General features: G+C 51.9%; 11 protein-coding genes across 11 annotated transcripts; 5 read left to right on the top strand and 6 right to left on the bottom strand.

The window, feature by feature from the left end:
• The first annotated feature begins 529 nt into the window (after positions 1-529).
• CAOG_04083 (LIMS2 protein) lies at positions 530-2,490 on the top strand. The gene is made up of 4 exons (XM_004347858.2): positions 530-655; positions 1,221-1,489; positions 1,602-2,003; positions 2,111-2,490. Exons 1-4 carry the CDS (start codon positions 558-560, stop codon positions 2,329-2,331), a joined length of 990 nt encoding a protein of 329 aa, XP_004347908.1. The 5' UTR covers positions 530-557; the 3' UTR covers positions 2,332-2,490.
• Positions 2,491-3,727, bottom strand: CAOG_04082 (malignant T cell amplified sequence 1). Its single transcript, XM_004347857.2, has 6 exons — positions 3,703-3,727; positions 3,414-3,566; positions 3,229-3,329; positions 2,987-3,120; positions 2,805-2,872; positions 2,491-2,703 (listed from the first exon to the last, which is right to left on the bottom strand). Exons 1-6 carry the CDS (start codon positions 3,711-3,713, stop codon positions 2,619-2,621), a joined length of 552 nt encoding a protein of 183 aa, XP_004347907.1. The 5' UTR covers positions 3,714-3,727; the 3' UTR covers positions 2,491-2,618.
• Positions 3,728-4,219: 492 nt separating this feature from the next.
• On the top strand, positions 4,220-6,753 carry CAOG_04081 (F-actin capping protein beta subunit). Its single transcript, XM_004347856.2, has 5 exons — positions 4,220-4,322; positions 5,005-5,126; positions 5,294-5,409; positions 5,601-6,041; positions 6,210-6,753. Exons 2-5 carry the CDS (start codon positions 5,027-5,029, stop codon positions 6,408-6,410), a joined length of 858 nt encoding a protein of 285 aa, XP_004347906.1. The 5' UTR covers positions 4,220-4,322; positions 5,005-5,026; the 3' UTR covers positions 6,411-6,753.
• Positions 6,754-7,362: 609 nt separating this feature from the next.
• On the top strand, positions 7,363-9,121 carry CAOG_04080 (hypothetical protein). Its single transcript, XM_004347855.2, has 3 exons — positions 7,363-7,899; positions 7,989-8,189; positions 8,295-9,121. The coding sequence occupies exons 1-3, from the start codon at positions 7,588-7,590 to the stop codon at positions 8,919-8,921; spliced, it is 1,140 nt and encodes a 379-aa protein (XP_004347905.1). The 5' UTR covers positions 7,363-7,587; the 3' UTR covers positions 8,922-9,121.
• On the bottom strand, positions 9,094-12,609 carry CAOG_04079 (vacuolar protein sorting 52; the record flags this gene model as incomplete). The annotated part of the gene is made up of 8 exons (XM_004347854.2): positions 9,094-9,468; positions 9,579-9,756; positions 9,848-10,051; positions 10,181-10,372; positions 10,462-10,968; positions 11,043-11,265; positions 11,394-11,637; positions 12,279-12,609. The coding sequence occupies 8 exons, from the start codon at positions 12,607-12,609 to the stop codon at positions 9,203-9,205; spliced, it is 2,145 nt and encodes a 714-aa protein (XP_004347904.1). The 3' UTR covers positions 9,094-9,202.
• An 80-nt stretch (positions 12,610-12,689) lies between these two features.
• On the bottom strand, positions 12,690-14,678 carry CAOG_04078 (ubiquitin-protein ligase). Its single transcript, XM_004347853.2, has 7 exons — positions 14,663-14,678; positions 13,914-14,070; positions 13,734-13,813; positions 13,486-13,600; positions 13,309-13,361; positions 13,100-13,228; positions 12,690-12,997 (listed from the first exon to the last, which is right to left on the bottom strand). The coding sequence occupies exons 2-7, from the start codon at positions 13,955-13,957 to the stop codon at positions 12,864-12,866; spliced, it is 555 nt and encodes a 184-aa protein (XP_004347903.1). The 5' UTR covers positions 13,958-14,070; positions 14,663-14,678; the 3' UTR covers positions 12,690-12,863.
• Positions 14,679-14,814: 136 nt separating this feature from the next.
• Positions 14,815-16,574, bottom strand: CAOG_04077 (hypothetical protein). Its single transcript, XM_004347852.2, has 2 exons — positions 16,021-16,574; positions 14,815-15,834 (listed from the first exon to the last, which is right to left on the bottom strand). The coding sequence occupies exons 1-2, from the start codon at positions 16,539-16,541 to the stop codon at positions 15,012-15,014; spliced, it is 1,344 nt and encodes a 447-aa protein (XP_004347902.1). The 5' UTR covers positions 16,542-16,574; the 3' UTR covers positions 14,815-15,011.
• A 27-nt stretch (positions 16,575-16,601) lies between these two features.
• CAOG_04076 (lysyl-tRNA synthetase) lies at positions 16,602-18,874 on the top strand (the record flags this gene model as incomplete). The annotated part of the gene is made up of 4 exons (XM_004347851.1): positions 16,602-16,611; positions 16,783-17,384; positions 17,553-18,563; positions 18,746-18,874. 4 exons carry the CDS (start codon positions 16,602-16,604, stop codon positions 18,872-18,874), a joined length of 1,752 nt encoding a protein of 583 aa, XP_004347901.1.
• A 378-nt stretch (positions 18,875-19,252) lies between these two features.
• On the bottom strand, positions 19,253-23,526 carry CAOG_04075 (hypothetical protein). The gene is made up of 9 exons (XM_004347850.2): positions 22,904-23,526; positions 22,720-22,806; positions 22,247-22,622; positions 21,959-22,141; positions 21,778-21,877; positions 21,604-21,688; positions 21,414-21,510; positions 20,076-21,230; positions 19,253-19,943 (listed from the first exon to the last, which is right to left on the bottom strand). The coding sequence occupies exons 1-9, from the start codon at positions 23,481-23,483 to the stop codon at positions 19,325-19,327; spliced, it is 3,282 nt and encodes a 1,093-aa protein (XP_004347900.2). The 5' UTR covers positions 23,484-23,526; the 3' UTR covers positions 19,253-19,324.
• A 177-nt stretch (positions 23,527-23,703) lies between these two features.
• CAOG_04074 (peptidase M19) lies at positions 23,704-26,556 on the top strand. The gene is made up of 5 exons (XM_004347849.2): positions 23,704-23,847; positions 24,196-24,297; positions 24,548-24,784; positions 25,383-26,045; positions 26,193-26,556. The coding sequence occupies exons 1-5, from the start codon at positions 23,734-23,736 to the stop codon at positions 26,421-26,423; spliced, it is 1,347 nt and encodes a 448-aa protein (XP_004347899.2). The 5' UTR covers positions 23,704-23,733; the 3' UTR covers positions 26,424-26,556.
• Positions 26,557-26,573: 17 nt separating this feature from the next.
• On the bottom strand, positions 26,574-27,803 carry CAOG_04073 (alanyl-tRNA synthetase). The gene is made up of 3 exons (XM_004347848.2): positions 27,692-27,803; positions 27,466-27,608; positions 26,574-27,359 (listed from the first exon to the last, which is right to left on the bottom strand). The coding sequence occupies exons 1-3, from the start codon at positions 27,724-27,726 to the stop codon at positions 26,671-26,673; spliced, it is 867 nt and encodes a 288-aa protein (XP_004347898.2). The 5' UTR covers positions 27,727-27,803; the 3' UTR covers positions 26,574-26,670.
• Positions 27,804-27,885: the final 82 nt, after the last annotated feature.

The following is a 27,885-nucleotide window of genomic DNA, read 5'->3' as shown; positions in this document are numbered from 1 at the left end:
CAACTCCCCACTCCCCCCCCCGGCCGCGACGGGAGAGGCCGGACTTGCGTTCTTACACATTGTTGCTAATGGAAAATGTTGGTGAAATTGAGTTTTCAGCGAAAAAAAAAAAAAATCAAGAATGACAGCTTTTTCTGGGTAACCGCGTCATACAGGATGCTGTAGTCATACATTGGTGATCATTATCACGAGCATTCGTATCACGCAGCAGCAGCAGCAGCAGCAGAACAAGAAGAAGCACTGAAATCGCAGAATGACTTTCAACAAAACTGCGATTGTTCGTTTTCGTGATTCATGCAGCGTTCGTTTTTTTGTCGCTTTGTCGAACATGGTGACGAACGGCAGAATTTCTAAAGTCACAATGCTAGATCGAACATTGAGAAAGTGCTAGCTATATGCTGAAGGTGTCTGCAGCCTCCTCAAAAAGCGAATGTTCGCGATTCTGAGCAAAACACTCCTATCGGTGAACCGCCTGTGCAATTTTTGCGATCTAATCCAAAAAGCACTGTGCAAAGTACACTCTTCATTTCTTCTCCAATAGAACACAGTACACAACCATGGCGACGCGTATCTGCGACCAGTGCCATGAGCCGTTCGCCCAGCTCGAGCAGGTCATGCAATCGTCCGGCCGCAATCTCCACATCCACTGCCACGTGTAAGTCGGCACACTCCCCCTGCCATTCGACTCTCGCTGTTGTGCATCTCTCGCTTTAGTGGGGTTTGTGTGTGCGGCCAAAGGACACGAACGCATCAACCAACAAAAAAAAAAAAAAAGTTGCTGGATATGGCATTCAGAGTCGTTCGTTCAGCACGATTTTTTCGTTAGACCTCCTTCTTCTCCCCGCTTTCCAGCGCCAGAACGCGGCTCGCTTCATGTTGGAGAGCAATGTGGCTCCACTTTGGCGATGGGGGAAAAAGTCGGTTTCAGCAAGCACAAAAGCAGGAAAACGCAATGAAATTTCTGTTGTGGCTTTGATTTTTTTTTTTCTTTTCTTGCCTTTTTGCATTGCTATCGCTTTTTGGTGTCTCTCTCTCTCTCTGTGTCTCGCTCTGTGTCTCGCTCTGTGTCTCGCTCTGTGGCTCACTGTGTCTCGCTTTGGTGCCTCGCTGCGTGGGCGCGGGTACTGCGAGGCGTTTGTCGCTGTTGTGAGATGCAGCACCAATCCAATCGTTCAGTCAAACTCACCGTCTCTCTCTCTGCTCTCTTTGCTCCACATTAGATGCGTCGAGTGCTTCCGACCATTCCCGAACGAGCGCTTCTACGCGTATGACGAGCGAAACTACTGCGAGGAAGACTACCGCGAGCTGTTTGGCCCCAAGTGCGGCCACTGCGGCGAATTCATTGTTGGCAAGTGCATTTCTGCGCTCGACGCCAAGTGGCATCCAGAGCACTTTACGTGCTCCGTCTGCGGCACGTCGCTTGCTGGCACTGCCTTTGTCAAGAAGGACGGCCGTCCGTGGTGCAAGCCGTGCTCCAACGTGCAGAAGCGTAAGAACTGTCTTTTTCGCTTTTTTTGATGGTCACTTTTGTGCTTTGTCTGGTGCTCGCCAACTCACCCCTGTCACTGCGTGTGCGTGGATTGTGTTTTTGCTCACTCTAGCGGCCGACACCGCCATGTGCGCCAAGTGCCGCAAACCCCTCGACGGCGAGTTCATCGTCCTGCAAAACCAAAAGATGCACCCGTACCACTTCTCGTGCCATACGTGCAAAGCCACGCTGTCCATGTCGTGCAAAGAATACGAAGGAAAGCTCTACTGTCACCAGGATTACGAGCGCGCTCGCCAGTCCGTGTGCGCGGCATGCCGCAAGCCAATCGAAGGTCGTGCAACAACTGCCCTCGGCAAACAGTGGCATCCCGAGCATTTCGTGTGCGTAAAATGCGAGCAGCCCTTCTCTGGCGCCACTTTCTTTGAGTACAAGGGCCAGGCCTACTGCGCAAAGGACTACCGGTCACTGCTGACCGATCGCTGCTTTACTTGCAACAATTCTGTCAAGGGCGAAGGTACAGTGACTTGCCGATGATGCTTGGGAGGAAAGTGCAGGGCGGTGCATCACAAACCACAATGGACTGACTGATTTTCTTGGTTCTGCTGCTTCCGCTGCTTGCAGTTGTGAATTGCATGAACAAGATGTGGTGCATGCGACACTTTTTCTGCTACGGCTGCGGCTTGCCAATGTCGCGGATGGATATGAAGTTTATCGAGTGCGACAACCGACCCATGTGCCGCAAGTGTTATGACTGCATTCCCTCCGATTCACGAAAGAACATTAAAAAGTACGAAGACTTGGAGAAGAAGATGCAAGAAAACCTCAAGAAGGCCAACAAGTAAACAGCAGACAACATTTCTCTCTTTTTTTCGATTTGGCATGTGTGCTCTTTGTTTGTTCGTTGTCGTGTTGTTTTGTTTATTGTGTCGAGGTCGGATTATTTTGTTGCCGTTTCTTGTAGTTAAGAGTGATTGATGGAATATTTTCTTTTGAAATGCTGTTCAACGTTGTGTAGTTTGCGCTGTAGCCAGTATGTGATTGTGTTTGAACAGCCGAGTGGATGATTGGAAGAAGTAGCGGTACAGGTAAGGTCGATTTTTCGGTACAACTCAAACGCGCAGACAAGGCGTTACACATCAACGTTCTTGTATGCCCACAATCCATCGTTGAGGAAGTGAACCGACTCGATGGCAATTCCCTTGTTGACGGATTTTCTGCAAAAGAAAGAAAGGAAGAAACAAAATAGGAACAAAAGGTGCGGTTCTTGTCAGACAAAGCTCATTGAAACTCTGCAGTCGTCTCAGCTGCGACTCACATTTGGTCGGAGGACATTTTCATGATGCCGATGGCCATGGCGTGCTCTTTTCCTTCGCCCATGACGGCCTACAAAGGGAGCAAAGCGAAACAGTGAGAAAACAAAACGCAAAGGCATGATCTGCAGCGCAGCAAGCGCATGGACCATCTGGAAATCAACCACAAGACAGCTGATACACCTACCACAACAGTGTTGACGGGTGCGGGAGTGAGCTTGCCGCCCTTCGAGGTCAAACCAGGGGCCATGACGTTGACACCGCGCATCACGAACGGGAAGGCGCCAATATCGACCGTTTGGTGGGTGATCATGCTTGGGCCTGTTCATGATGCAGTGCGGTGCAAGCGTTACACATAACTGAGCGCGAGAGACAGGCGAAACTAATCGGCCTTCGAACAATGTAAAAATGGTTGGACGCCTTCCTTACACTTGTGCACTAGCCGGAGGGTTGGCATGTACGGACCGTCACGATCGTGGAAGAACAAGACCTCCTTGTTGACGACGATGAGCTGGAGGTGCGAGTCGCGACTGCAAGCCGGAGAGAGTGCATCAGAGTGAATGAATAAGTAGGTCATCTCTGGCTTGTTTCGCTTTTCTCCCTCCGCTTCTTACAGCTTCAGCAAGTGGATGGGGTCCTTCTTGGGCATGACCTCGTCTAGGTACGGCTCGAGGCCAGGGAACTGCTCAACAGCCTTCTGGCGGATGGCGCGATGAACAGAGGACTTGACCTGCTGCGCGTTGGCCACCTCTTCCTTGTAGTTGAATCTGCCCAAGAGCCACGGGAACCGGAATGGGAAGTGAGTGAGCATGGTAGGTCGGCGCTTGCTCACAACAGACAAAGATGTGGCGCCGCTCAGCCCCAGAGGCAAGGGGGAGGGAGAGCACCGGCTTGCCGGCTTACCGCTTGAACATGTGGAATGACTGAGACAATGAGACTGGACCAAAAAGCGCCCATCCCAAATGCATGGAAGCGTTTTACATACATGCTCAAATGCTAAAACACCGACAACATGATCGAGTTGAATGGCTTGCTCATGGTGCGGCTGAATTTTTTGCAAAACTGAAATTTTGCTGCCTCCGTTCAATTTGCCACTCTGCTCGATGGACTTGCACAGGCTGGGGAACTGTCAGCCTTACTTGTTCATTGATTCTACTTTACATTCCAGCTCGTTGCTCGACTAGAAATCGACCTGTCTCGCAATCTGTAATTCTCGCTGAAGCTTCTTGCACCAAAAAAGTGCCGCTGCCTCCCTCGCTCTCTCTCCTTTGATTCACTCCTGCTACTGTGTTTGTGCATTTCACGTACTCACTTGATTCGACCCCCTTCTTCCCTATTTCTTCCCCTCATTCAATCCAATCCCCGCACAGTCCGTTTTTCTGCGTAAAAATCTTGTCCTTTTTTTTTTTTTTTTTTTTAATTTTATTTTTGATATTCATGAGATTTTTGATTCTTCGTTTTCCATTCTTCCACTTTCCTGCTTCTTCGATGGCGGGGGGGAGGCGAGCAGCTGAGGAGTCAAGGCTTGTGCAGCGACGTTGTCCGGGTGTGTGTGTGGTGGTGGTGGTGGCAGGCGAGAGAGCGCACAATGCAACAACCAAGCAGCAAAATGCATCAAAACTCGAAAAAAAAAAATTCACAGATCTCGCGATCTCCAACTTTGCTTGAGGACGCGCTCTCGGCCTTGGCTCCACGCAGCAGCATCGGGACTGCTTGGCATGGCGTCGTCATTCCATCTGCCCTCTGGTCCCCCTGCCGCCGCCCGTTGCGCGGAGTCAGTTGTGCCGTGACTCTTTTGCAATCCAAATCACAATTTTTTTATTATTTTTTTATTTATTTTTTTTTTCCTTTGCTTTTTTTTTTTTTTTTTTGGTTTTGTTTGTTTTTTGGCGATTTTTGTCGCTTCAGTGTGAGTGGTGAGGGGAGGGGACATGTCCGTATGTTTAGGTCACCGTGATGCCACTCTGCTCTTTCCCCCCTCTGTTGATCTGAGCGCGAAACGAGTTGAATCCCGTTCAAAAATGAACTCTTTTTTTTTTCATTCTTTTTTTTTTCTATCATTTCTATTTGGTTTCCTATTCCGTTGTTTTATTTTATTTTATTATTATTCTTTTTTTTTTTTCTGCTTTGTTTTGGACGTCACTGTCAACTCACTCGTCATCTACATCTGCACTTGTGCGTGTGATTGCTCTCGAATATGAGCAGATTGCATTAGCCTGGTCCAATCATGTCGTACGAAGAGCAAATCCCCGACAGCGAGAAGGTCAAGATTGCCTCCTCATTCATCCTCGCTGCCCCGGCTGGCGAGTTCAACGAAGTCTTCAACGGTGAGTAGCGCATTCGTTTGCTTTCACACGCGCACGGTGTGGCCTGGAGCTTTGTGGACGATGGAGAAAGCGAGACCCGCTTTTGAAATTGTTGGACTTCTCGAGTTATGTGTGTCCAGTTTCTCACTCCCTGCTCCCATTGAACCTTCATCCATATCCATCTGCAGACGTCCGTGTCCTGCTCAGTAACGACGATCTCCTTAAGCGCGGTGCTGCCAACGCGTTCAGCCAATACAACAAGGACCAGTTCACCCCCGTCGACGTTCCCGGCGCTTCCCACAAGGTACGAGACCTGGAGTGTCTTTCTTGTGAATTGCCGTGTTCCAGGAGCATCCTGATCGCGTTGCGGCCGGGAAGTTGGCGGATGTCTGATTGTCGAAACTCACTTTGCTAAACTTCGCTCTTTTTTTTCTTTTTTTTTATTTCCCCATCCTCCTGTCTTTCACATCCTCCCCTCCCCCGGCACCACTGCAGACCCTGATCACTAAGCACAACGAAGTCCAAGAAGGCACCTTCTTCGATCCCCGATCTGGCCAGACCTTCTCTTTCGACCACCTTCGCCGTGAGGCCGACAACGCTCAACCCGGCCAGAAGGATGCTGCCGAGACCCTCCGCAACGCCATCGACAACGCAATCCGCAAGTACACCGAGAACCACTACCCCGACGGCGTCTCTGCCGTGTTCGCCTCGACCAGCGGCGGCCAAGTCACCCTTGCCATCTGCATTGAGGACCACAAGTTCAACCCCAACAACTTCTGGAACGGCCGCTGGCGTTCCGAGTGGACTGCCACGTTTGCCTCGTCGGGCGGTCCGGCCACCCTGAACGGCGCCCTCAAGGTCCAAGTGCACTACTACGAAGACGGCAACGTCCAACTCCAGACCAACAAGGATGTTTCCGAGCCCATTACCATTGGCGTAAGTTCATTAAGAGGGGGGTTTGTTTTTTGCAGTTGGCGAGAAGTAGTTTGTTTTGGGGTTTTTTTGCTTGTTGTTTTTTCTGCTTCTTTTTTTTTTTTTCACGATTGTCGCTCATCCTCTCTGCTCTGCTCTCCTCCCCTCTCTCGCGCTCCCTTCCCTTTCTAGAACCCCGAGTCGGCTGCCTCAGCAATTATCGCCGTCATCGAGAAGGCCGAGAACGAGTACCAGACTGCCATTTCTGAAAACTACTCTGTCATGTCCGACACCACTTTCAAGGCGCTCCGTCGTGTGCTTCCCGTCACTCGCAGCAAGATTGAGTGGGGCAAGATGTTCAGCTATAAGGTCGGCGCTGAGCTGCACAAGTAAAAGTTGTCGTGCAGACAAGTGCTGGTCATTGCTTTTTATCTTGTTGTTTTGCTCTTCTTGTTGAGGCGGCCCGGTCTCTCGTTTTGTTTTTTTCGAGCAGTGTGTGTGTGTCGCTTCCATGTTGACATGACGGCTGTGCTCAACAGGGATCCGGAGGCCTTTCCTTGTTTTTTTTTCTTCTTCTTTTTTTCCTTTTTTTCATCTCTCTGTCTGCTCTGCTCGGAGCTGTCCGATTGAGTGTCTGTGTGAATTTCTTCCTCTATGTTTGATTTCTTTTTTTTTCTTCCGTCGCTGGTTGTTATGTGTCTTGTTGAACCAAATGAAAATGATAACCTTACCACAATTCAGAGTCTTTTCGCTGACCATCCGTCTTCCATTCTTTTGCTTCTTCTGGTACTTCATTTTATTGCGCTATTATTTTCTCTTCACTCCTACTTTTTTTTCACTCCACAATAATGCGCTTCAGTTCTGCATTGCTAGACGGTCGCGGCCCTGTGACTGCTGTCGGATTCCGGTGCGCGCCCCTCAACTCTTTCCCTTCTCCCACCTTTCCTCTCTTTTTTCCCTTTCTCCATTCTCAGCATCTGCCGACCTACTGTTGAATGACCAACCCACCCCCACCTCCCAGCATTCACCGAGGCTGAATGTGACAGTGCGCTTCCATCTTTTGTTATTTTTGCCGCAAATCAGCCGCATGACTGTTTTAAGGAGCCAGCTGACTGAGCCGTGTCGCCCCCATTGTTACAGCTATCCCTCTCTCTCTCCCTCTCTCCCTCCCTCTCTCTTCCCCCCGCGCTCAGCCACTCTTCTTCTCGTTCAGCGTTCTTTTCACCTCTTGTTTTTGTCTTGTTTTTTGTTTCGCTTTCCGCACTTCATTTTCGTTACTCGTTTCGTTGCCCCAACAAATTTTTTTCCTATCTTTTTTTCATTATTTTTTCAATGATTTTTTGTTTATTTTTTATTTATTTTTTTGTGCTCTTGTGTCTTGCTTTGTTTCACTCAAATCGCTCCATCTCGCGTCATCTCGTTCACTTCAACCCCGTGTTGGGTTTTTGGAGGGGTGAAAAGCGTGTACTCAACTTCCAACAATGAGTCAATCTCGCCATTCGAACTTGCTCGGAAAAGTGCCTCATGCCACAGTCACACTCACTTTTGTGGTTTCACAAACAACAGTCTCATGCAAAGAGCAGCCTTGTACACGACGTCGTCCACAGCCGCCGAGGCACGCACGACAAGCCATGGATCGCGATCCAGCACTGCTGCTGCTGCTGCTGCTTCTGCTCCGTCCGCAGCGGGAGCGGCGTCGCACGCGGGGATTCAACTCCCACGCGGATTCGCACTGTCCAAGGCCACAGTTGCAAACACCGACGCTGCCACCACTCATGACGCAAAGTCGCCGCTCCGTCCCGCACCCGTCGCGGTCGTCTTTGGATGGATGGGCGCCAAGACGCGCCACGTTCACAAGACCATCGAATTTTACAACGCCAAGGTGAGTTGCAGGAAACGAAAAGCATGTCAGAATCACCCAAGCAGGGCTGCGGTTTTGAATCTCACACATCCATCGGCTTCATCCTGCAGGGTATGGACGCCATCAGCTACATGCCGACACCACGAGATGTGCTTCAGCCAGACTATGGTCGAGCACAGCTCACAAAGCTGCTCGAACACCTCAATGTGACCAAAAACCCGGCCGTCTTCCACTGCTTTTCCACCGGTGGATACCTGTACGGCCAGGTGCTGTCCTTGCTCCAGTCGCCGCACACAAAGCACTTCCATGGCGTAAGTGAAGTGTTGGCAGTTAGGGCTGTGTTATTGGGACAATCCTGGGTGTTGCCGCAACACTCACCGCATTTACATTATTTTCAACCCGCTTTTTGATTGTAGGTCCGAGACCAAGTGCGCGGCACCGTCATGGACAGCGTTGTAGATGAAAGCGGCGTTCGATACGGCATTCCGAATGCACTCTTCCCGAAGGCGCCAATGCAACGCGCCATCGCCTCGCTCACCGTCAACTTTATCCTCAACAACTTCAAGACGGTCGATTCGGCCCTCAAGCACGCTTCAGAGTCCTTCCACAACACCACCATCCAAGCCCCATCCCTCTGGTACTATTGCCGCAATGACGATATCGCCGACCACCGGATTATTGAGGCCGTCGTTGCCAAATGGCGCGCGCGCGGCCTCAAGTGCAACGAACAGTTCTGGGAGCAGTCGCGGCACGTGTCCCATGCCAAGGTGCATCCTCACATTTACTTTTCAGCCCTCGACGCGTTCATTGCCGAGTCGCTCGCCCTGCCCAACATGGCCCCGGACGCGCTGGCGCGCTACTGCGCGGCCGTCTCCGGCTCCAAGGATGACGCCGAAAAGTATCTTCGCACCCACAGCCAAGATTTCCAGAAGGAACTCTCGCACATCAAGGACAGCCTCATTCACGAAAGCAACAAGCACAGCGGCCACCCGCATCGCCACCACCACCGAGTCGCTCCTCCAGCAGCTCGTGCGCATGCCTAAAAGTACAAAAACCGAAAACAACAAAAAGGTACTTTGTCGCATTTGGGTCCACGGGTCAGCCCAGCTCAAGCCTCAGATAATTTACTCCTTGCACAGCAAAAATTGACAAAACAAAAAAATTAAGAATCCACAAAAGAATGGACGAAAACCAGAATGTCTTGATGAAACAAACAACAAAATAAAACCGTTAATGTCAAAAACCATGTCCGCCGATCATCGAGGTTGTGCCGACAATTGGAGTTTGGCTGTGGGGGGGGGGGGGTGATTTACACAGGCATTCTTTAAAAGGTCGCCTTGTGTCGCTTGACCTCGACCAGGACGTTGTGGATGTTGATCAATTCATTGCGAATCGGCAGATTTTTGAACGGCGCTTTGCCCATCGCATTCTGGAAGCGCTGGTAGTACAGAATGAGCTGTGTGAGAACAGCCTGCAGAATGGCAGTGCCGTTCTTGAAGTTGGAAAAGGTCTTGAGCACATCGCCGTTGATGGTGTCAATGGCACGCTTCCATTCGCCTCCGAACGAGCGCACGATTCGTTCCACTCGAGCTGCGAGGAGAATGGCAAACAAAAGCAACAAGACGGGCAAAAAAATCAAAAGAGAGAAAATGAGAAATCACTCGGAGCGAAACTAGGAGGCCAAATCCAATGCAACATACCATTGTCCACTTGAATAGTGGCGGCCTTGGCCGGATCTTCGAGCTGTGGCTCAAACTCTTTGACAAAGGCAACCATCATGCCGAACGATGGCGACAACGTCTCTTCCACAAACTCTTGCGTGTGCTTTTGAAGCAGCGACTGGAAGAACTCGGCGTCGCTCGAGTTATTGATGCGCTCCTGAGGAATGACCAGAAAGGAAGCATCAGAGTGAGCCCGTCGCAAGTTGGCATTCCAAAAAAAAAAAAAAAAAAAAAAAAAAAAAACGTACGCTCAGCAACCCAAGAATCATGTCGTAATTGTTAATCAAAAAGACAAGCTGCTCCTTGTGGGTCTTGAAACCAGAGGCCATGGTCGTAATCAAAGTCGTCATGGCAGTGCGCATGCGAGCCAAATACGTGGCGACTTGATCGTCTCGGTACTCTTCGTTCAACACAACGATAGCGGAAGCAAATTCTGCATAACGACGAGTGATCTGCGAAAAAAAATGACAGCGGAGAGTGAGCTAGGAACAAAGCCACAAAACCCAACGAAAAACAAACAGCAAACATACATAATGAGGGTGAATGTCCACCGTCGTCAGGCGCCGGGCGTTCGCTTGCACCAAGCTGTCAATGTGTGCCTCGAGAATGTGTTTGAAGCGGGACATCAATGCCTGCTGAATCCGCTCAAAGTACTGATCAAAGCAAGGAATGCCCTTCCGAGCCATGAGAAGCTGGAAGTGTGTGTTGATCGACACGCACAGGAACAGGCCAATGGCATCGAAGCAGTTGGGGAGATAGGTCTCGAGGTGTTTCTAGCATGACAGAAGAACCCAAATGAAAAATCGAATCAATGAGCAAACGTTCATGCAAACGACCACCACTAACCACCCCCAACGCTTACCGAAAACACGAGCGCAGGCTTGCCGAAAACGCCGTTGAAAATGTCGTTCGCATCAATGCCAATGACATCAAAGAACTCGGACATGAAGACGTACTCGGACTGGGCATTGTCGACGAGCGAAAAGTGGAAGGAGCGGAAAACAGCCTCGTACGAGTATTGCTGGCTCTGGTGCTTGGCAGCAGCGATGGCAATGACTGGCGCCTCGATTTCTTTTAGCACGTTGCTGCGCTCGCCGAGAACAAACACGTTGGACTTGTTCTTCAGGTTCAGCTTGCTCGAGAAGAAGCTCTTTTTTGCCGAGTCCTCCAAACCAATCAAGTCGTCCTTGTCTGCCAGCTCCTCGTACTGGAGTTTGAGCAGGGTTGTCAGATACTGCTTGAACAGCGAGTAGTAGATTTTTCCCATCGTGTCAATGTACTCGTTGCGCACTTCGGCGGCAGTCGCCCTGTGGTGCTTCATCAAGAACTGGTTAAAGTACTTGAACTTGACGATGCCCTGTTGGATCATCTGGTTTGAGGAGGAAGCAGAGTGAGAACACAAAGAGACGCAGCAACTCTCGCACCACAAAAATCGGATCTTACTTGGTAGTTGGCCATGGGCTTTCGCAAACCGGCCAGCCTGGACATCAAGAACTCGCGAATCTTGGTGGTGGCTTTGATTCGGAGACGCTCGAGAACGGGAGCGGTTTCGATGAGCGCCAGCACCTGCATTTGCTTTTGCTGCTTTGCGTAAAAATTGAGCTTGCGGTCCAGCTCGGCGACGTAGCCGATATAGGCTTCGTTCACCTCGCGCTCGCAGATATTTCTTCAAGTCGGGGGTGCAAAGGAATGTGGAACGGGGAACGGGGAACGGGGAAGGTGAGCCGCGACAAAACGACAAAAACGACAACCAGCAACAACAACAGCAAGAATCGCAAACAACCGAGCACATACTCGATGAGCTCCTGTGAAATGACAGACTCTGTCACAAAGGCGTGAAGGTGATCCTTGACGTCCTTGCGATTCTTCAACTTGATGTTCATGGTCAACGACTGATCTTGCAGAGTTTGGATTTCAGACGAAATGCTGCCCAGGTCTGACTGGAAAGCACCCAGCAGCTTTTCCATGTTCTCGAGGATGCTGTCGCATGCGTGAATTTGCGTGTGAAGCATGGCAATGTTTTCACTCTGGCTAATGTCTGTTAAACGTGCGTGAAGACAAACGGAGAGGAAGTGAATGATGGCGGTCTTCTTCTGCTTCTTCTTTTTCTTCTTCTTCCCTTTCTCTGGCGCGCAAGTCCCTCGCAAAAGACGTACAATCTTCCACAGAGGCCTGCTCTACTTCGTTCAGTTCGTTTTGGATTTGTCGCGCATAGTGACGCAGGCCCTGGACAAAAAAAAAAAAAGTGCAGCAGCATTCGTGTGTGCAGGAGGTTTGGTCGCGGAACGCGAAGGCAGAGTCAAACCCATACCTGCTCGAGGGCCGTCTTGACAACTTCGTGCTCCAAGTTGGCTTGGATGTGAGCTGCGAGTACAACGAGAACGCGCATGTACGAGATGAGCGAAACAATTGGTGCAGCAGATTTGGTGCAGCAGACTTGGTGCACCCCTTACCTCCGACTTCATCAAAGCTCATGTCGACTGTCGTAATGTCGAGATTGTCCAGTCGAAGCCCTTCCAGAATCGCCTGTCAACGGAAGGAAACGCTCGACCAAGTGAAAATGCAATGGAAAAATGACACAAAAAAGATCGGAAAAAAAAAAAAAAAAAAAAAAAAAAACAGGCTTTCTTTTCACTTGTGTGTATGACCGACCCCCCTTCATCCGGCCAACGCACACACGATGCAACCAAGTCAGATCCGAAGCACAGAGGAAGGCACGTACGTCAGTCTCGGCGGCGGCCGCAGCGCCAGTGGCATCGTCGTCGTCGGAAATGCCGCTGCCGAGCTTGAGATTCTGCAGAAAGACGTTGGGCACTGGCGAGACGGCGCTCGGCTGGGCTGCTGCTGCGGGTTGGGGCGCGAGGGCTGCTGCTGCTGCTGCTGGAGCGGCGGCTGTCGGCGCTGGGGCTGCGGCTGGTGCTGCGGCGGGTGCAGCTGCAGCAGAGTGAGAAGCGTCTCTGAATGGCTGACCCTGCGCCACTGCAGTGAGCTTTTTGAAAACAGTGGCCATTTGGGGGGAAAAGGAAAAGATGGAGTGACGAGAATGGGCCTTTCAATGATCATTGTCATAAACTATTGGATGGACGCAGCGGAGTTTGACATGCAATAAAATTTGGCAAGGGAACAAGGGGAAAAAAAAAGTACATCACACAATCGACGAAGCAATCAAAAAAGCACACCCCCAAGGGAGAGAGAAGACAATGCCTGATCGTGAGCACAGTGTGAGAGGGGGGAGGGGCGAACAACGCTAAGGCATCTGCGCTATCATAATTCCATGTCGGCAGTCGCGTCGTCGTCCGAGAAGGAATCAAGCGAACTCAAATCCGAGTCTGGCTTGTCAGCTTCGCTCTCTTCTGCTTCCTTCAGCGCAGTCTCGGTAGCATACCGCTGAATGTAATCTAGAAAGGCAACAGGTGGGCAGAGTTTGACAGGATGAAGATGAGGACGAGGCAAAACACAACGGAAAGTCAAGAAAGAGAGGGGGAAAAAAAAAGCCATACCCTTGACTTTTGTGCGGAACTGCTCAGGCTCGCGCATTAACAGAGCGGCAGCTTCGCCGTTCAGAGGATCCGTGGGATTTGGGTAGTGCAAGAGCTGAGGCAGGAACGACTCAAACACATTCAACAAATCTGTACAGACGAGCAAAGAGTGAGACCAGCGCTCATCAACCACAATGGAAAACTTGAACGGACTTGAACGGACGACGTACCAAACATTGGGCTCCATGTTTGATTAATCACATCGAGACAGACCGATCCAGAACTGTTGCAGAGCAAGAAAGAGAGAGAGAGAAACGCCAACAGACAAAAGTGAGTACAAGAGTCACCCAGGGTCACTCCAACACAAAAGAAATCAGCAAAGATGCATCAGTCAAGGTGCCACATACGTCTCGTCAATGTTGGGATGGAAAATCTTGTTCAAAAAGCCAATCGAGGGCGACTTGTACGGATACGCGCTCGGGATTTCGACGCGGACCTTCCATACGCCGTTTTCGTAAGGACCTGGTTGTGGTTGTGGATGAAAGAGATGTCGAGCCAACAAAAAAAATCAGGTCGAAGCTTGTCAGAAACTGCCAAAAAAACTCCAAAGCGACGAAACATGCAACGAAAAATTCAATAATGGCCATGGGCGTACTGTTCTTTGGCCCGTGGAACTTGACGACAAACTCGTGCATGCTGTCGTTGACAAGGTTGACATTGTAGTCGGTCATCATGCTGTAGAAATAGGGAGTGTGTGTGTGCGTGAGAAACAAAAAAAAAAAGGGCCAAAGTTTCGCTGTTTGTTATGCAGCATGTTTTTTTGAGGCGTTTTTACAGTTTCATGACGTCCGTCTCGAGACGGCGCTTGGGCGAGGACATTTCAGCAGAGTGCTAATATGCGTGTGTGTGAGCTTTCTTGGCTAACTTGGCAGACGTTGAGACACCGAGCGAGGGCTTGCAAGAATGACTGGCAGGCAGGCCAATGAGAATGCCTAAGCAAAAAGGGGACCAAAGTGAGACAGCCGGTTTTGGACAAGCGCATCGCGTCCTCATGAGCAACAAGTGGCAATGCAGGGCTTTGAGAGCTCGGTCGGACAGCGAGGCAGAGGCAGAGGGGGGGGGGCGAGAGAGAGGCGAGAGAGAGAAAAACGAGGCTGCCGCTAAGTCGAGCAAGAGCACGCCCTTCGAGTGGGGGTGAACGCGGATGGTCGAAAAGACACAGTTGGCGCCAGTGTTGTTTGTGCTCGTTGTGAGGTGGGTTTGGATCATCAAAGCCTTGCAGTACAAAGCCAAGAGAGAAAAAAGCAAAAAAAAAAAAAAAAAAAAAAGTGGTGACGCTTTTGCTTTGGTCTGGTTTTGGCTGAGCTGGATGATGTTGCTGCAGCAGCGAGGCCGACCACAAACTCGTGAAAGGACCAGTCAAGACTAGCTGGACCAAAAGGGGCGAAGGAACAGTGCAGTGCGGCGATGCATCGAAGCGGAAAACTCAAACAAAAAAGCGCGCGTCTCAAAGTCAAACAAACACAAAGCTTTTTTTTTTTTTTTTTGTTTTTTTTTTTTTTTTTTTTGAGCTTTTGAACTTACAATTGAAAACGAAACGACTGAATCTCCTCTCAGTTTAGTTCCTTCCTCTAAACTCAGACACATCTCCGAAAAACATGCAACGACTCAAAAGCAACAAATTTCAACAGCTTTTGATCGAATTGCGTGGAACGACTGTCGGAAAAGGAAGGCTCGAGACGATAAACTGCGTGGATGTAAAAAAAGTTGTACTTTGCTTGCTTGGCACACGAGAACATTTGCACCCCGCCACAGACAGTCAGACAGTGGAGGGGGGAGGAAGCACAAGGCACGAAATCAAACAATGGCAAAAAACAAAAACGAAAGCAAACAAACAAAAAAAAGCAAACCACCGAAAAAACAAAACATGCTGTTACTGCGTCTTGACAAGGTACAGCTCGTGCTCAAGCGACGTGTCCGAACGGAAGAACTCGTAGTGGAGCGTGGTGGCATTGACCGTGAGCAGGGAATAGCCAAAGCCGGGGTCGGCTGCGGTGGCAGGGTCGGGGTAGCGATCGGCAGACCAGGTGGCAGGAATCCAGACAGACTCAATGCCTTCGGGGCAGCCGGCGCTGCCAGTGACGACATGGACAGTGGCGCCGGGGTTGACGTAGCTGGTGGACACGACAGTGTTGTTGAACACGGGGTAGGTGACCTCGGCCGAGTGAACGTGACCGACAATCATCATGTCAACGCCGTACTTGCGCAGAAGGGGCTCGAGCAGCGCCTGGAGGTTGAGGCAGTCCGAAATCGGGACATTGTTCGCCGACATGCCGCTCTGGGACGAGTAGATGGGGCGGTGGCCGGTGACAATGATAAACTTGTAGCCGGCAGCCTTGGCCGCAGCGAGATCGGCGTCGAGCCACGCAAACTGGGCGCCGCCAAACAGAGACGAGCCCTCCGGAGCGAGCGGGAAGTCGGTCTCAGTGTCCATTGCAACCACGTGCAGCAGGCCGGCGACGTTGTACGAGTACCACATGTTGGAGGTCGACTTGGAGTCGGCATACGGCATCTGGAAGCGCGCATTGTACGGGCTGAACGGATGCTGGACGTTGTCCCAGCCACCGTCGGACTCGTGGTTGCCCGGGTTGACCATGTACGGCTTGACGAGGTAGATGGGGTCCATCTGGGTCATGAACTGCTCCCAGATTGGCTCGTACTGCGCGTCGGCATAGTTGTCTGCGTACGACAAATCTCTGTTGAAAACAAAACAAAACAAACAAAAGACAATGTTGATGATGAGCAAAAATCGAAACAAAAATGAGCAAAATTTTGTTGTTTTTGTTTTGTTTGTTTTTCATTCACATGACAAAAATTGCTTTGTTTGTTGATTGTCAAATTTGTTTGTTTCTTTTTGTCTCAGCCAATGAAATGCTGCGTACCCGACATGCATGAAGAAGTCAACCTTGTCCTGCTGCGCGAGGTTGATCAGGTCTGGCACGACGTATTCGGCATTGTCCACGCCGAGGTCGCCGTAGATGGCAATCTTAATGTCCGGCTTGGACGCGGAGAGCGCGGCGGGGAGCGTGTGGAAGCTGAACTCGGCCGAGTAAGTGTTGGTGTTGTTGTCGCCGACAACGACGTAGTAGGTCGTGTCTGGCGTCAGGCCGTACAGCGACACTGCGTGGAAGTAGCCAGCGGCAGTCGCATTGTAGGTGAACGAGCTGCCAATGGCGCTGTAGTACCGCGACCCGGGCTGCAGGCCAAACAGCGCGAGCGACGCGACAGTGTCCTGCTGCGTCTGCCACGACAGCTGCATTGCGCGGGCAGTGTCGTAGCCGTATGCAAAGTGCACATGGAATGGGTCGACGGGACCCCGCGCGGCCGGCGCAGGCGCAGCGGCAACCATTGAAACCGCGATGGCGGCCACAATCACGACCGCACAACAGCGGAGCATCTTCATTTTTGTAAGACGGAAAAGAGACCGAAAACAAAAGGAGGAGTGAGAAGAGCTAAATAGGAAATGATAGAAGGTAAAAAACTGAGATGAAACGGATGAGCAAAAGAGCATTGCTGGACGAGATTATACAGAGCACCATTCAGTGTACTCTGTCGACCATCATCATGATGAGACTTCGTGCTTGTCATGTCATCACAGTCATGCTACTCCAGCTCGCTCAGTGTCTCAGTCCTCAGTTCTTCAGTTTTCTTGGCAACAATGCTGCTTCGAAGCGCTCTGAGCGTCGTTGCGCCCGCTCGCGGATTGTCGTGGCGCAACAGCAGCGTGGCTCGGACATTCGCAACCACTACTACTACTACTAGCAATAGCAAGAATAACAATAGTGACAATACTGCCACGAAGCACGCTCATCAGCACAGGCAGCAGCAGCAGCAGAGCAAGAAGCAGGCCAGCGCAACCGCAGCCGGATCAGCTGCTGGAGCCGCAGAGGCGCACGAGTCCGCGACGCGATCTGCGCTGCTGGCACTGCCACAGTCGGCATACTCGCTGCACCCACCAGCACGCACATGGCAGACGGCCGCCGAGCGAGGCGATCGGGACACGAGGAGGTCGAGGTCACCCTCGTTCAACGACAGCCCTGCCAATCCGTGGCCAGCCGCGCGCCAGACCACGATCGCCGAGTTCCTCCGCGAGAACGCCAGCAAGAAGCCAGACGAACTGGCGCCGCAAGCAGACCCCGCGCGGATCCCGGAAGACATGATCGCGCTGTCCGGTCGCATTGACTCCAAGCGGAGCAGCGCCAAGACACTCTTCTACCACCTCGTCCACGGCGAGCACCGTCTGCAGGTGATGTTATCGATCGGATTTTAATACGGAAGCTGGATTGTCCAGCTTGAGAAGAGGAAGAAGTACTGTTGACGACGGGGAGGGTGTTGAGCATGAAGTGCCGTTGTTTCCAATCCGAAACATCAAGCCACTGACCGTGTGAATGCCACTTTTGTTTGACCGCATCAGATTGTTTGCACGGAACGCAGACACGATCCGGAGGAGTTTGCGCTGCTTCGAACGGGCTTGCACAGAGGAGACATTGTGCACGTTGTCGGATATCCCTTTCTGACCCAGATGGGCGAGCTCAGCCTGGCGTCTGTGCGCACCCGCGTGCTGGCACCGTGCATCCCGGACATTCCCTTCAAGCTGACCGACCCCGACATCCGAGCACGGCAGCGAGCGCTCGACATGCTCGCCAATCCGCAGCTGATTCCGCGCATGCTGAAAACTCGCCACGCCATCTTCCGATCCATCCGTCGAATGATGGATGCGCAGGGCTTTATCGAAGTAGAGACGCCGTCATTGTGTGCGCTTGCTGGCGGAGCGAACGCCCGTCCATTCATTACAAAGGCGCGAGCAATCAGTGGTCACCCACTGAATCTGCGCATTGCGCCAGAGCTCTACCTCAAGCAGCTTGTGATTGGTGGAATCGACCGAGTGTACGAGATTGGCAAGCAGTTTCGCAACGAAGGCATGGATGCCGACCACCACCCCGAATTCACCACCATGGAAATGTACCAAGCCTACGCCAACTTTGACGACCTCTTTGATTTCACCGAGTCCCTGCTCGTGTCAACATTGAACGAGGCCAAGCAAGCGGACAAAGTGCTGGCTGGTGTCTTTCAACACCACCAGCGAGTTGCGCCCAAAAGCGAGGAAGGCTCGGATCCTCTTTCCATCTCCTACCAAGGTCAGACCATCAGCTTCCAGCGGCCATTCAAGCGCATTTCCATCATGCCTGCGCTTGAAGAGGCTCTCGGTGAGCCCCTGCCAGATCTCGCGGCGCCCACTGCGACCCAGGATCTGATCAACCTGTTTGAACGGCGCAAGTTCCACGGTCTGCCCCAGCCACCGACCATCCCCAAGATGATTGATGAGCTGGTGTCTTTGTTCCTCGAGCCGCAGTGCATCAACCCCACCTTCCTTTGCTACCATCCGAAGGCCATGAGTCCGCTTGCTCGCGAGTCGCCCGAGAATGTAAGCGTTTTCTTTTCTTTTTTTTTCTGTTTTTTTTTTTTTTCTGTCTTGTTTTGCTTCTCTCAATCAAATGAAAAGTGTCGAGGGGCTGTTTTTCGAAAAGATGACGAATCTGATCGTACCTCAGTCTCATGTGTTGCTCACAACCTGCTGACTCTTCCTTCTTGTTGTTTCTGTCTCAGCCCGCATTGAGCCTCCGATTCGAGCTGTTTGTCAATGGATTCGAGATATGCAATGCGTATGCCGAGTTGAACAACCCTCACGAACAGCGCGCTCGCTTTGCCGAGCAAGCCAAGGTAAACCTGAGATAGTTGTGGAACGGAGGAGACGTTGTTGTGTGCGTGGCCATGTATTCACCGACTTGACCTCGCCTCCCAAACTCTCATATCGACAGGCGCGGGATGCCGGAGACGACGAAGCACAGCCAATGGACAGCGCTTTTTGCGACGCGCTCGAGTACGGTTTGCCTCCCACAGTCGGCTGGGGCATGGGATTGGATCGACTTGTCATGCTTTTGACCGACTCGGCGAATATTCGTGAGGTCATTCCGTTCCCAATGCTGCGACCCCTGTCTGGAGACTCTGCACCCTCCAATTCCGCGACGGCTGGGCCTACTAGTGAAGTTGGAGCGAGCGAATGACCACTCGTCCCACCGCGAAATCGATTGAAATAAACTCGTGTCAGTGTACGAGCGAAACAACAAATTAATTTTAAAAAATTACAATCCATGTGTGTAATACTCTCGTGTGTCACAATCCTCGTCAATCCAACATTGCGTCGTGATGGTCGCACGCGTGTCCATCAATCCCGTGGGACTCGTCGTGCTCGCTTTCATGGTCGCAAGCCATTGGTTCAGGTTGTGCCGTCGCCTCGGACAATCCACCATGCTCTTCATCAAGAATGATGGGCGATATTCTCAAAGCATGACCCGGAGATGGCGGCTCTGCTGGGCCAGGCTGCTGCGTCGATCCGAATGAAATCATGGACAAATCCAACAAGTGCCGCATCGTCGGCCGCCCGTGAGGACAGTTCCAGGGTTGCTCGATCTGGCCCATGTGGCGTAGGAGCCGGTACATTTGCGACGTGCTGAGCGGGTCGCCAATCATGACCGATTTGCGGCACGCTCGAGAAGCCAGCATTGATGCAACTCGAGATGGCCGGCACATCACTCCAGGCGAGTCGCTCAGGCGATACAACAGCTCGTCCACATCGGAAGGGCCAAACGTTGTCTTTTTGCTGAACGGCATGGCCGAGAGACGGACACGTTCAGTCGCGGGGGCACTTTCGTCAACCACAAAATCAAACCCATTCATGCGGAATATGTCGATATTGTCCATCAGCACGACTTCATTGGCGGCCGTGAGTTGGAGAGGCATCGGTCTAAGCAGGTGTGTGCAAACAAGAAGGATCAATGCGCGACAGGTTGTGGTGGTTTGTGGTGGTTTGTGGTGATTGGTGAGTCGATTTTACAGTTTGCAACCATCATGTGCCTCTCGTCTCTCTGACGTTTACCGAATCAGCGGCTGTGATTGCAATCGCACACTCTCCTGGAGCTTTTCATAATTGTACTTTTCGTCGGTGGCATGCTGGTCGACGAGAAACAAATCCTTGTCCAGCTTGGCAATGATAAAGCCGCGGTTGAATTGGCCCAACACTTTCATTTTGGCAAAGTCGGTCTTGAAGATGGATCGCGCCAGCTCGGCCACCGCAGCCTGCTCGCTTTGAGGCGAAATCTTGGTTCGGAATTTGCGAGGGCTGTTGTCCCCCGCGCCTTCCTCACTGACTTTGGCATCAACGGCAGATTCAGAATCAACAGTTCCGTCCACAGCAGCAGCAGCGGCAGCAGCAGCAGCGGTCGAACGAACAGGGGCTGCTCTGGCAAGCGCGGCCTCGGCTTTCGCTTGTTGCTGCTGCACAAACAAGCGGCGTGGAGCAATCGAAGCGAGCTGGAAGGCAACCTCCAAATGCGCAACGCTCTTGATGCTGCTGGCGCTCGTGTTTTCCGAGGGGACCTTTTCAAGGTACTGGTCAAGTTCAACGGGTTTGGCTGGCTTGGCATCTGGCACGAGGCGCAATCGGCGTCGAAGTGACTCTGGGTCGTTCTCTTCACCGCTGTCATGACTGGTCAGGTTTTCGATCATTTGCAGGCGAGAGGCACCTGTTGCGGCAGGACGATCGGCAAAATCATCAAGATCTGCATCCCCTGGCTCTTCTTCCTCTTGTTGTTGCTCTTGCTCATCTTGCATCAGGCGCGGCTTTTTCGTCACAGGAACGCCCGCAGATGCGTTTGAAGCGACGTTTGTCAGGTGGCTTCGGAGAAGCGAGATTGGGTCGAGCCCACCAACCAGAAGCGGGTTGGAGCCAACGCCCAATCCCGGACCTGACGGCTCGATCGGTCTGGCAGCGGGCTGGCCGATGGAGGCGTGCCGTGCCGAAAAGGAAGATAGTGGACGGGTGGGTGGCACCAGAGAAGCCGAGGAATTGCTAAAGGTGGACCGGCGGCCCAGCAAGACTGGCTCTGTCGACAGCCTGGCCGACAACTGCGACATGCTCAAACCAGAGACGGTGCGATGGTTGATGAGCGTGGGTGTTTTCGTCACTGCTGGCGGTGCCAAGGACGATGAACGCGAGATGGTGGGATGAGCGACGTCCACCCGCGCAAATGAGCTCTGGTGAGTTGGTTTGGCTGCAGAGGCGGTGGCGCGAGGTGCAGCCGGCGTGGTGTGGGGCTTTTGCGCCACCCCATCGCTGTGATTGGATGCGCTTTTGTTGAGAGAGCCGGCTTCGGTCGGCTCTGCCGTGCTTCGCAGCAATGTGTGCAACGCAAACGTCGATCGCGTCGGTTCGTACATGGCGCTGAGGCAAGTCTTGAAGGCAAGGACGAGCTCCTTCTCGTCGTGCAAGAGAATGGTGCGCTTGTCTGGTGTCACATTGACGTCGATAGCCGCTGTGTGTGAGAATCGCAACACAAGCGAGTGAGCAATTCGTTGACGCGCCAGGTTTGGGGGTTTTGTTTTGTTTTTTTCAGCGAAGAAGTTACCTGATGGCAAGGCAAGGTTCAAAAACAACGCAGGAAACGAGCCTGCGATAAAAGAATGGTAGATTTCGTTTGCGACCTTTGAAAGCTGCCAACGACAAAAAAAAAAGCAAAGACAACCCAATTGTGAGTGCGCAAACACACAGCCAGAACATTTCTACAGTAAATGGTTCCTACTTTGGGCATATCACAGGGTCGACCATTGACATAAAAGCATTGGCGATCGGTGCTACTCCGCCCGCAGCCAGCCATTGGCTTGGAAATCAGACCTGTGATTCTGGTGTACAAATAAAAAATAAAAAATCGATGAGTTGGTTGAGAGCAATGGTCACGGCAAAATTATGCCACTCGATCGTACTTGAATGTCGGAAAGATGACTTGACTACTACCGGCATCGGTCGTAGCCAATGCCGCAGTTAGTTCGCTCGAGGATAGTTGAACAAACGGCATCAATTGCTGCGTTTGCTTGATGCCAAAGATAGCGGTAACGTTGTCCTTCATTGTTTCGGCGCCAGGTGAAGCAAATACCATCGAACGCGGACTGCACGTATCAACAACGGTGAGTGCCATCGCGATGCAATCGAGCGAGGAAGCAAAAAAAACCACGAAAAAAAAACGAAAACAACTCCGATGGCTGCTCGCTTACGTTTTGCCAATTTGATTGCTACATGAAATCCGCACGCCGGTGGCCACAATGCAGTACGCTTGGAGCATGGCAATCAACTTGCCGTACTCTCGCTTGAGATTTTTCATGAGCTCGCGATAGCGGACTGGCAGGCTGGCGAAAATATTGCGAACCGAAATGGTGGTGCCCTGCTCCCGGGGACATGGTGACTTGGTTGTAATGAGGCCCTCTGTGTCAAACTCGAGGCGCGTTCCAACTGCATGTGCTGCGGAACAAGTCGTGACGGAAACCTCGGCCAGCGCGCACAGCGAGCTCAACGCCTCGCCTCGGAACCCAAACGTTTCCAGCCGTGTCAGATCGGAAAAATCGGCGAGCTTTGACGTGTGGTATTTGAGCGCTTGTGTGTTTGGGGAGTGGGTGTGAGGAAGAGTGAGTCAGTGTTGCAACAAAAAAACTTTGAAACTGTTCGCGAAAATTCAGCGTTGCATCCATACTGAGAGCTTGGAAATTGTGCGGCTCGATACCAGACCCATTGTCAATGACCTCAATCAGCTCGGCCCCGTGTTCGCGCAGGCGGATTTCTACAAGGCGTTGAGGAGGATTTGCAACAAGAGAAAAAAAATGAGTTGATCTTGTTTGCCAAACCTCACCGAGCTTTTTTCCGCAATTTCCGCTTACCAATGGCGGTTGCACCCGCATCAATGCTGTTCTCCACCAGCTCTTTCACTGCAGTTGCAAGCGACAAGATGACTTGGCCAGAGCAAATCCGATGGACGGAGCGCGCGTCAATTGGCTTGATGGATCCGCTGCCGCTACTTTGGTGGGAGGATTTACTGTTGGACGAGACGGGCGACGATGCGAGAGGGAAATCGTCTGGAACATTGTCTGAAGAAGATGCCATGGACAAGCTGGGATTGCTTGGAGCCTGGCTGGCGGCGGCAGTGGTGTCGGACGAGTGCAACAAGCCCGCTTGCGAGAACGCTTGGGACGACGACGACGCAGTCTGCCCACTGCTTCGTGGCTGCGATTGGGACGAATGCGCAAACTGGGCCAGAAAGGCAGTGGGCAACGGTGCTGCCGACGACTCGCCGGTCGAGATGGCGGGAAACCCAGCACTTGCAAGAGTTGCAGCACCGTCATCGGCCGGCTCTCCTTGCCCTCCGCTCTCATGCATGGATGTCGAGTGGAGTAGTGACTGTTGTGCTTGGGTTGGACTTGTCGGTGCAGCAGCACGAGCAACTGGATTGCCCGTGAGCATGACCAGTGTTTTCAAAGTCGGCTTTTTTGTTTTTCCCGCCAAAAACCAAAAACGAAAACTGGTCCTCTTTCTTTGATTTTCGATTGAAGTTTTTTTATGTGTGTTTGTTGTTTGGCATGACTTGAACTTCATGAGTGTGAGTCATGGTGCACCTGATCACTTGATGCTGAATTTTTACACTTTTGTCCATTCTTGTTCAATCTGAGCCAGTCGATTTTGTATTGTTTTTTGTTCCACGCGATCTTCAATCATGACGGTCGATTTGCGTGATCCGAGCATGTTCCACCAGATGTATCTTCTGCTGGCCATGCTGGTCGGCTTCCTGGTTGTGCTCGGCTTTGTTCTGACTGCGGTCATTGCTCTGGTAAACGAAAAGCATCAAAGATAGAAGCGGGGGAAGACGGAAAGAAAAAAAAAAAAAAAAAAGCTCCACTTCTTTGCTTTTCTGAACTTTGTCAAAAGTCGTTTCGAGACTGACTGTTGGCATTGGTTGAGAGAAGTTGAGATTGCTGCCCTTGGCTTTGTCGCTGTGACTTTTGTGACTTTTGTGATGGTTTTTTGATCTTGATCTGTGCGCTTTTTGTGATCTTAAAACCCACCAAAAACTCGCCTGTATTTTGTATTGTTTTTCTTCGGCTTCAACTCACTGTTTTACGTCGTCGTCGTCGTCGTCGTCGCTGCTCCTTTGCCTCGGTCTCGTCGTTTTCCGCAGATCTGCAAGTTTGTGCTGTGCAAGGAGCTGCCGCCCAAGATGCGCAGGGCTGCACTTGCGACGCCGCTCGTCGTTGCTGTTGTTTACGGCATGGCGATTCAAGTAAGGGCATCCTCCTGTTGCCGTCGCTCCCACCGCCCCACATCCCCACATCCCCATCGCCAGCCACTTCCAACTTCAGATGCCAATCTCATCCGACGTCCCATCGAGACGCGCGAAAGAGCGGGCAAGGCGGGGAAAAGAGAGGGACCAAACAGTGCATCCAGTCGCATCCTCTGGCACACACGCGTTCTTGCGACACTCACCTTCCCTCGCTCTCGCTTGCACCGCTCTCCTTCCTTTCTTTGCGTAGATGCTGCCTGGCATTGGCGAGTCCATGCTGAACAAGATCTACCCGCCCGCGCCCACGGTGACGCTCCACCCCGAGGCGAAATCCCTGCATCAATCGCTCCTCATTGCGGATTGGCACGCCGACTCGCTCATGTGGACGCACCGCAACTTGCTCGAGCGCTCGGACATTGGCCACGTCGACCTTCCCCGTCTCATCGAGGGCAACGTCGCCGTCCAGGGCTTTGGCAGTGTGACGAAGGTACGGTTTTGTGTGCGGGGCTTATTTTTTTTTATTGGTTTTTTGTTTTATGATTTTGGCTTTGATTCGAGGTCTTTGGGACAACGGCGCAAGCGAACGACACCCTTGGCGTGTGCTTTTCTTCTTTCTTTCTTGTTGACGTCCTTTTTTGCGTCTCAGATCGAGCCGTCTGCAGGCTCCTTCACGAAGGGAACCAGCTGTCTTTCTTTTCTTCCTCCATCTTTTAAAAGCTCCGCTCCGCGTCATCTTTTTTGACCTTGTGATGCTAAATCAGCCCCGGCGTCATCGATCCGCACAGATCAGCTTGCACTAATTGGATTCCAATTATGCGGTCGATGTATGGGACGAGGGGAGTTTAAAAGACGAAAAACCTGGAGGCACACGCCAAAAGAAAGCTCCGCATCTCGCAACAGCGCTCGGCTCGGCGCACGACCCCTTGTGAGCTGAACATGCTGCCACAATGCGGGTTGATATTGCGAAAGGCAATGGCCAATGCTGTGGGACGAACACTGCTAATTTCGCCTCGTCTCACCACCCAAATCCACTTTCTGAAAATGATCGCTCCGAACTCAACTTGCCTTTCTCTTTGTCATCGCAGGTTCCCCTCTTCATGTCCTTTGATTCCAACACAAACCACACGGACGCCATCTCCCTGGTCGCGTTTTGCCAGCAGTGGCCGTTTGCTGCGCTGACCAGCCTGGCTGCTCGTGCGCAGCTGCAGGCCGCTCGCCTTCATGACTTGGCAAGCAAGTCAAACGGTGCGCTGCGTGTGATCAAGTACCGCGAGGATGTTGTCGAGCTCCTCGAAAAGCGCCGCGACAACCAAAAGATGGTTGGTGGCTTCCTTGGCATTGAAGGCGCGCACGCGCTGGATGGCGACTTTAGCAACGTTGATCGGCTGTACGAGTACGGCTTCCGCGTCATTGGTCCCTCGCATTTCTTTGACAACGAGCTTGCTGGCTCTGCTCACGGTGTTGAGCGCTACGGCCTCACCGAGTTTGGCAAAAAGTGCATCCGTCGCATGGAAGAGCTCGGCATTTTTGTCGATCTTGCTCACGCATCCCAAGCGGTCATTAGCGACGTCCTGGCCATGGCCACGCGCCCTGTCGTTGTCACTCACGGCGGTGTCCAAGGCTTTTGCAACACTTCGCGCACCCTCAGCGACGACCAACTTCGCGCAATCGCCAAAACCGGCGGTGTTGTTGGCATTGCCTACTTTGAGCACTGCACCTGTGGCCAGACCGTCAACGAGATTGCGTTGGTATGCTGTGAACTTGAGGGGTATTGGGATTGGGGGGAGGTGAAGAGGAACGTTCGGAATTGCAACCTAACTTGGTTATTGTATTTTTTCTGTTTGTTTTTGTTTTTATTTGTTTGTTTTTTGTTTTTGCTTGTTGTGATGTTTCAGTCCATCAAGTACGCCATCGACTTGATTGGCGCCAAGCATGTTGCCCTTGGTTCGGATTACGACGGCTCTGTCGTTGTGCCGTTCGACACGACCCAACTCATCCAATTGACCGATGCTCTGCTCAAACTCAACATTTCCAAGGAGGACATTCGCCTTGTCATGGGAGAGAGCACCATTCAATTACTCCGTGACTACTTGCCATCCCGCATTCCTGGCGCGGTGCGAGTGTAATCGTCCTGTGCTGATGTTTTATTTGTGCTGTGCATGGTTTGATAACTGCTTGAGTTTTTTCCAATGTGTGTTCTGCTGTTGTTGGTGTAATTCGATTGTGCAACGTGCTTAATTGAGACGCGTCTTCTCTTCATGTGTTGTCGGTCGCTGGGGGAAAAATTACGAGCGTACAGTAGAAGCGGATGATTGCTGCACAACATAGTATCTTTTTCGGTTTGAGAACAAAATGAACGCCCCCAACCATCTCTCACATGGGCGAAACCTCATAGTACACCTTCAGTGTACCCTTGGCTCGCTTGACCTTGGTCACCTTGACGTTTTGCAAGTCGCCAATCGACTTGACATGAGTTCCGCCGCACGGACACTCGACACCCCCAATGTTGACCATTCGGACGGCGTCGGGCGAGTCGTATCTCAATGGCTCTGAGGTTTCTTGAGCCGGCACTGCGGACGGTGCGGCAAGCGAATGACCAGAGCCGCCGCCTTCGAGCGTGGATGTCGGAACGTATTTGACTTGAACATCTCCGCCAGTCGCAATCAAACGCTGCAGCTCAATGTTGAGCGCAGCAGGCAGGCCATCGCGCACAGTCTGCTCGAGCTCGCCGAGGTATTCCACATTCGGGCCGTCGGGGAAGTGATACCCCTTGGACGGGACCAGCCCCGTGTGGCCAAGATTGCGCACTGCCGAGTCGAGCAAGTGCCCTGCAGAGTGTAACCGCGCATGCAGTCGACGCTTGCTTTCGTCTACGTGAATCGTCACTGGCGCTCCCGCCGAGGCAGTCGCCAGGGCCGCGTCGTCCAAATCCTGCGATCCAAACGAGCCGTAATGGTGAACGACAGCAGCGGCGCCCTTGTCAGCGCGGACATCGACGACCGTGAATCGCCGCTCGGGCTGTGCATCCCACTGAATGAATCCGACGTCCGACGGCTGTCCACCTGTTGATTTGCCCATGGCAGTGTGTAGTGGAGGGAAGGTCAGTGTTTCAACTTGGAAGATCACCAGCAATGACGAGCTTGAGCTTTGCTTGAGCACAACACTCACCGCCCTGTGGGTGCATGATGGTCTCATCCAGGACGAGATCAAGGCCTGGTGAGGATGATGATGCGGCAGATGCAGCCGCTTGAGTGGTAGATGCAGCTGGAGCTCGGCGGCTGAGCGAAACCACTCGTGCATTGGCAACAAACCTGTCAATGTCAACAACGTCTGTGATGATGAGAACAAACATGTCACCGTGTTCATCATGATTGGGTTGGATCAAGAGCATTACAAGAGCGTGTCCGTAAAGTACTTGCGACTGGTCATTGCGAAAGCAGCAGCAGCGCAAAGAAAGAAAGAAAGAAAGAAAGAGACTGAGATTTGTTTCTCAGAAAACAGTGAAGAGACTCAAAAATTGCTCGTTTTTTGACGTCTTGGAAAACCACAACACGACGTAAGCCAGTGAGGCGAGTCTGAGAAACTGGT

Source organism: Capsaspora owczarzaki, assembly GCF_000151315.2.
Source record: "Capsaspora owczarzaki ATCC 30864 unplaced genomic scaffold supercont2.6, whole genome shotgun sequence".
In the NCBI taxonomy this organism is placed as follows: Eukaryota; class Filasterea; order Ministeriida; family Capsasporidae; genus Capsaspora; species Capsaspora owczarzaki.
This window is presented reverse-complemented; position numbering and strand designations above follow the sequence as displayed.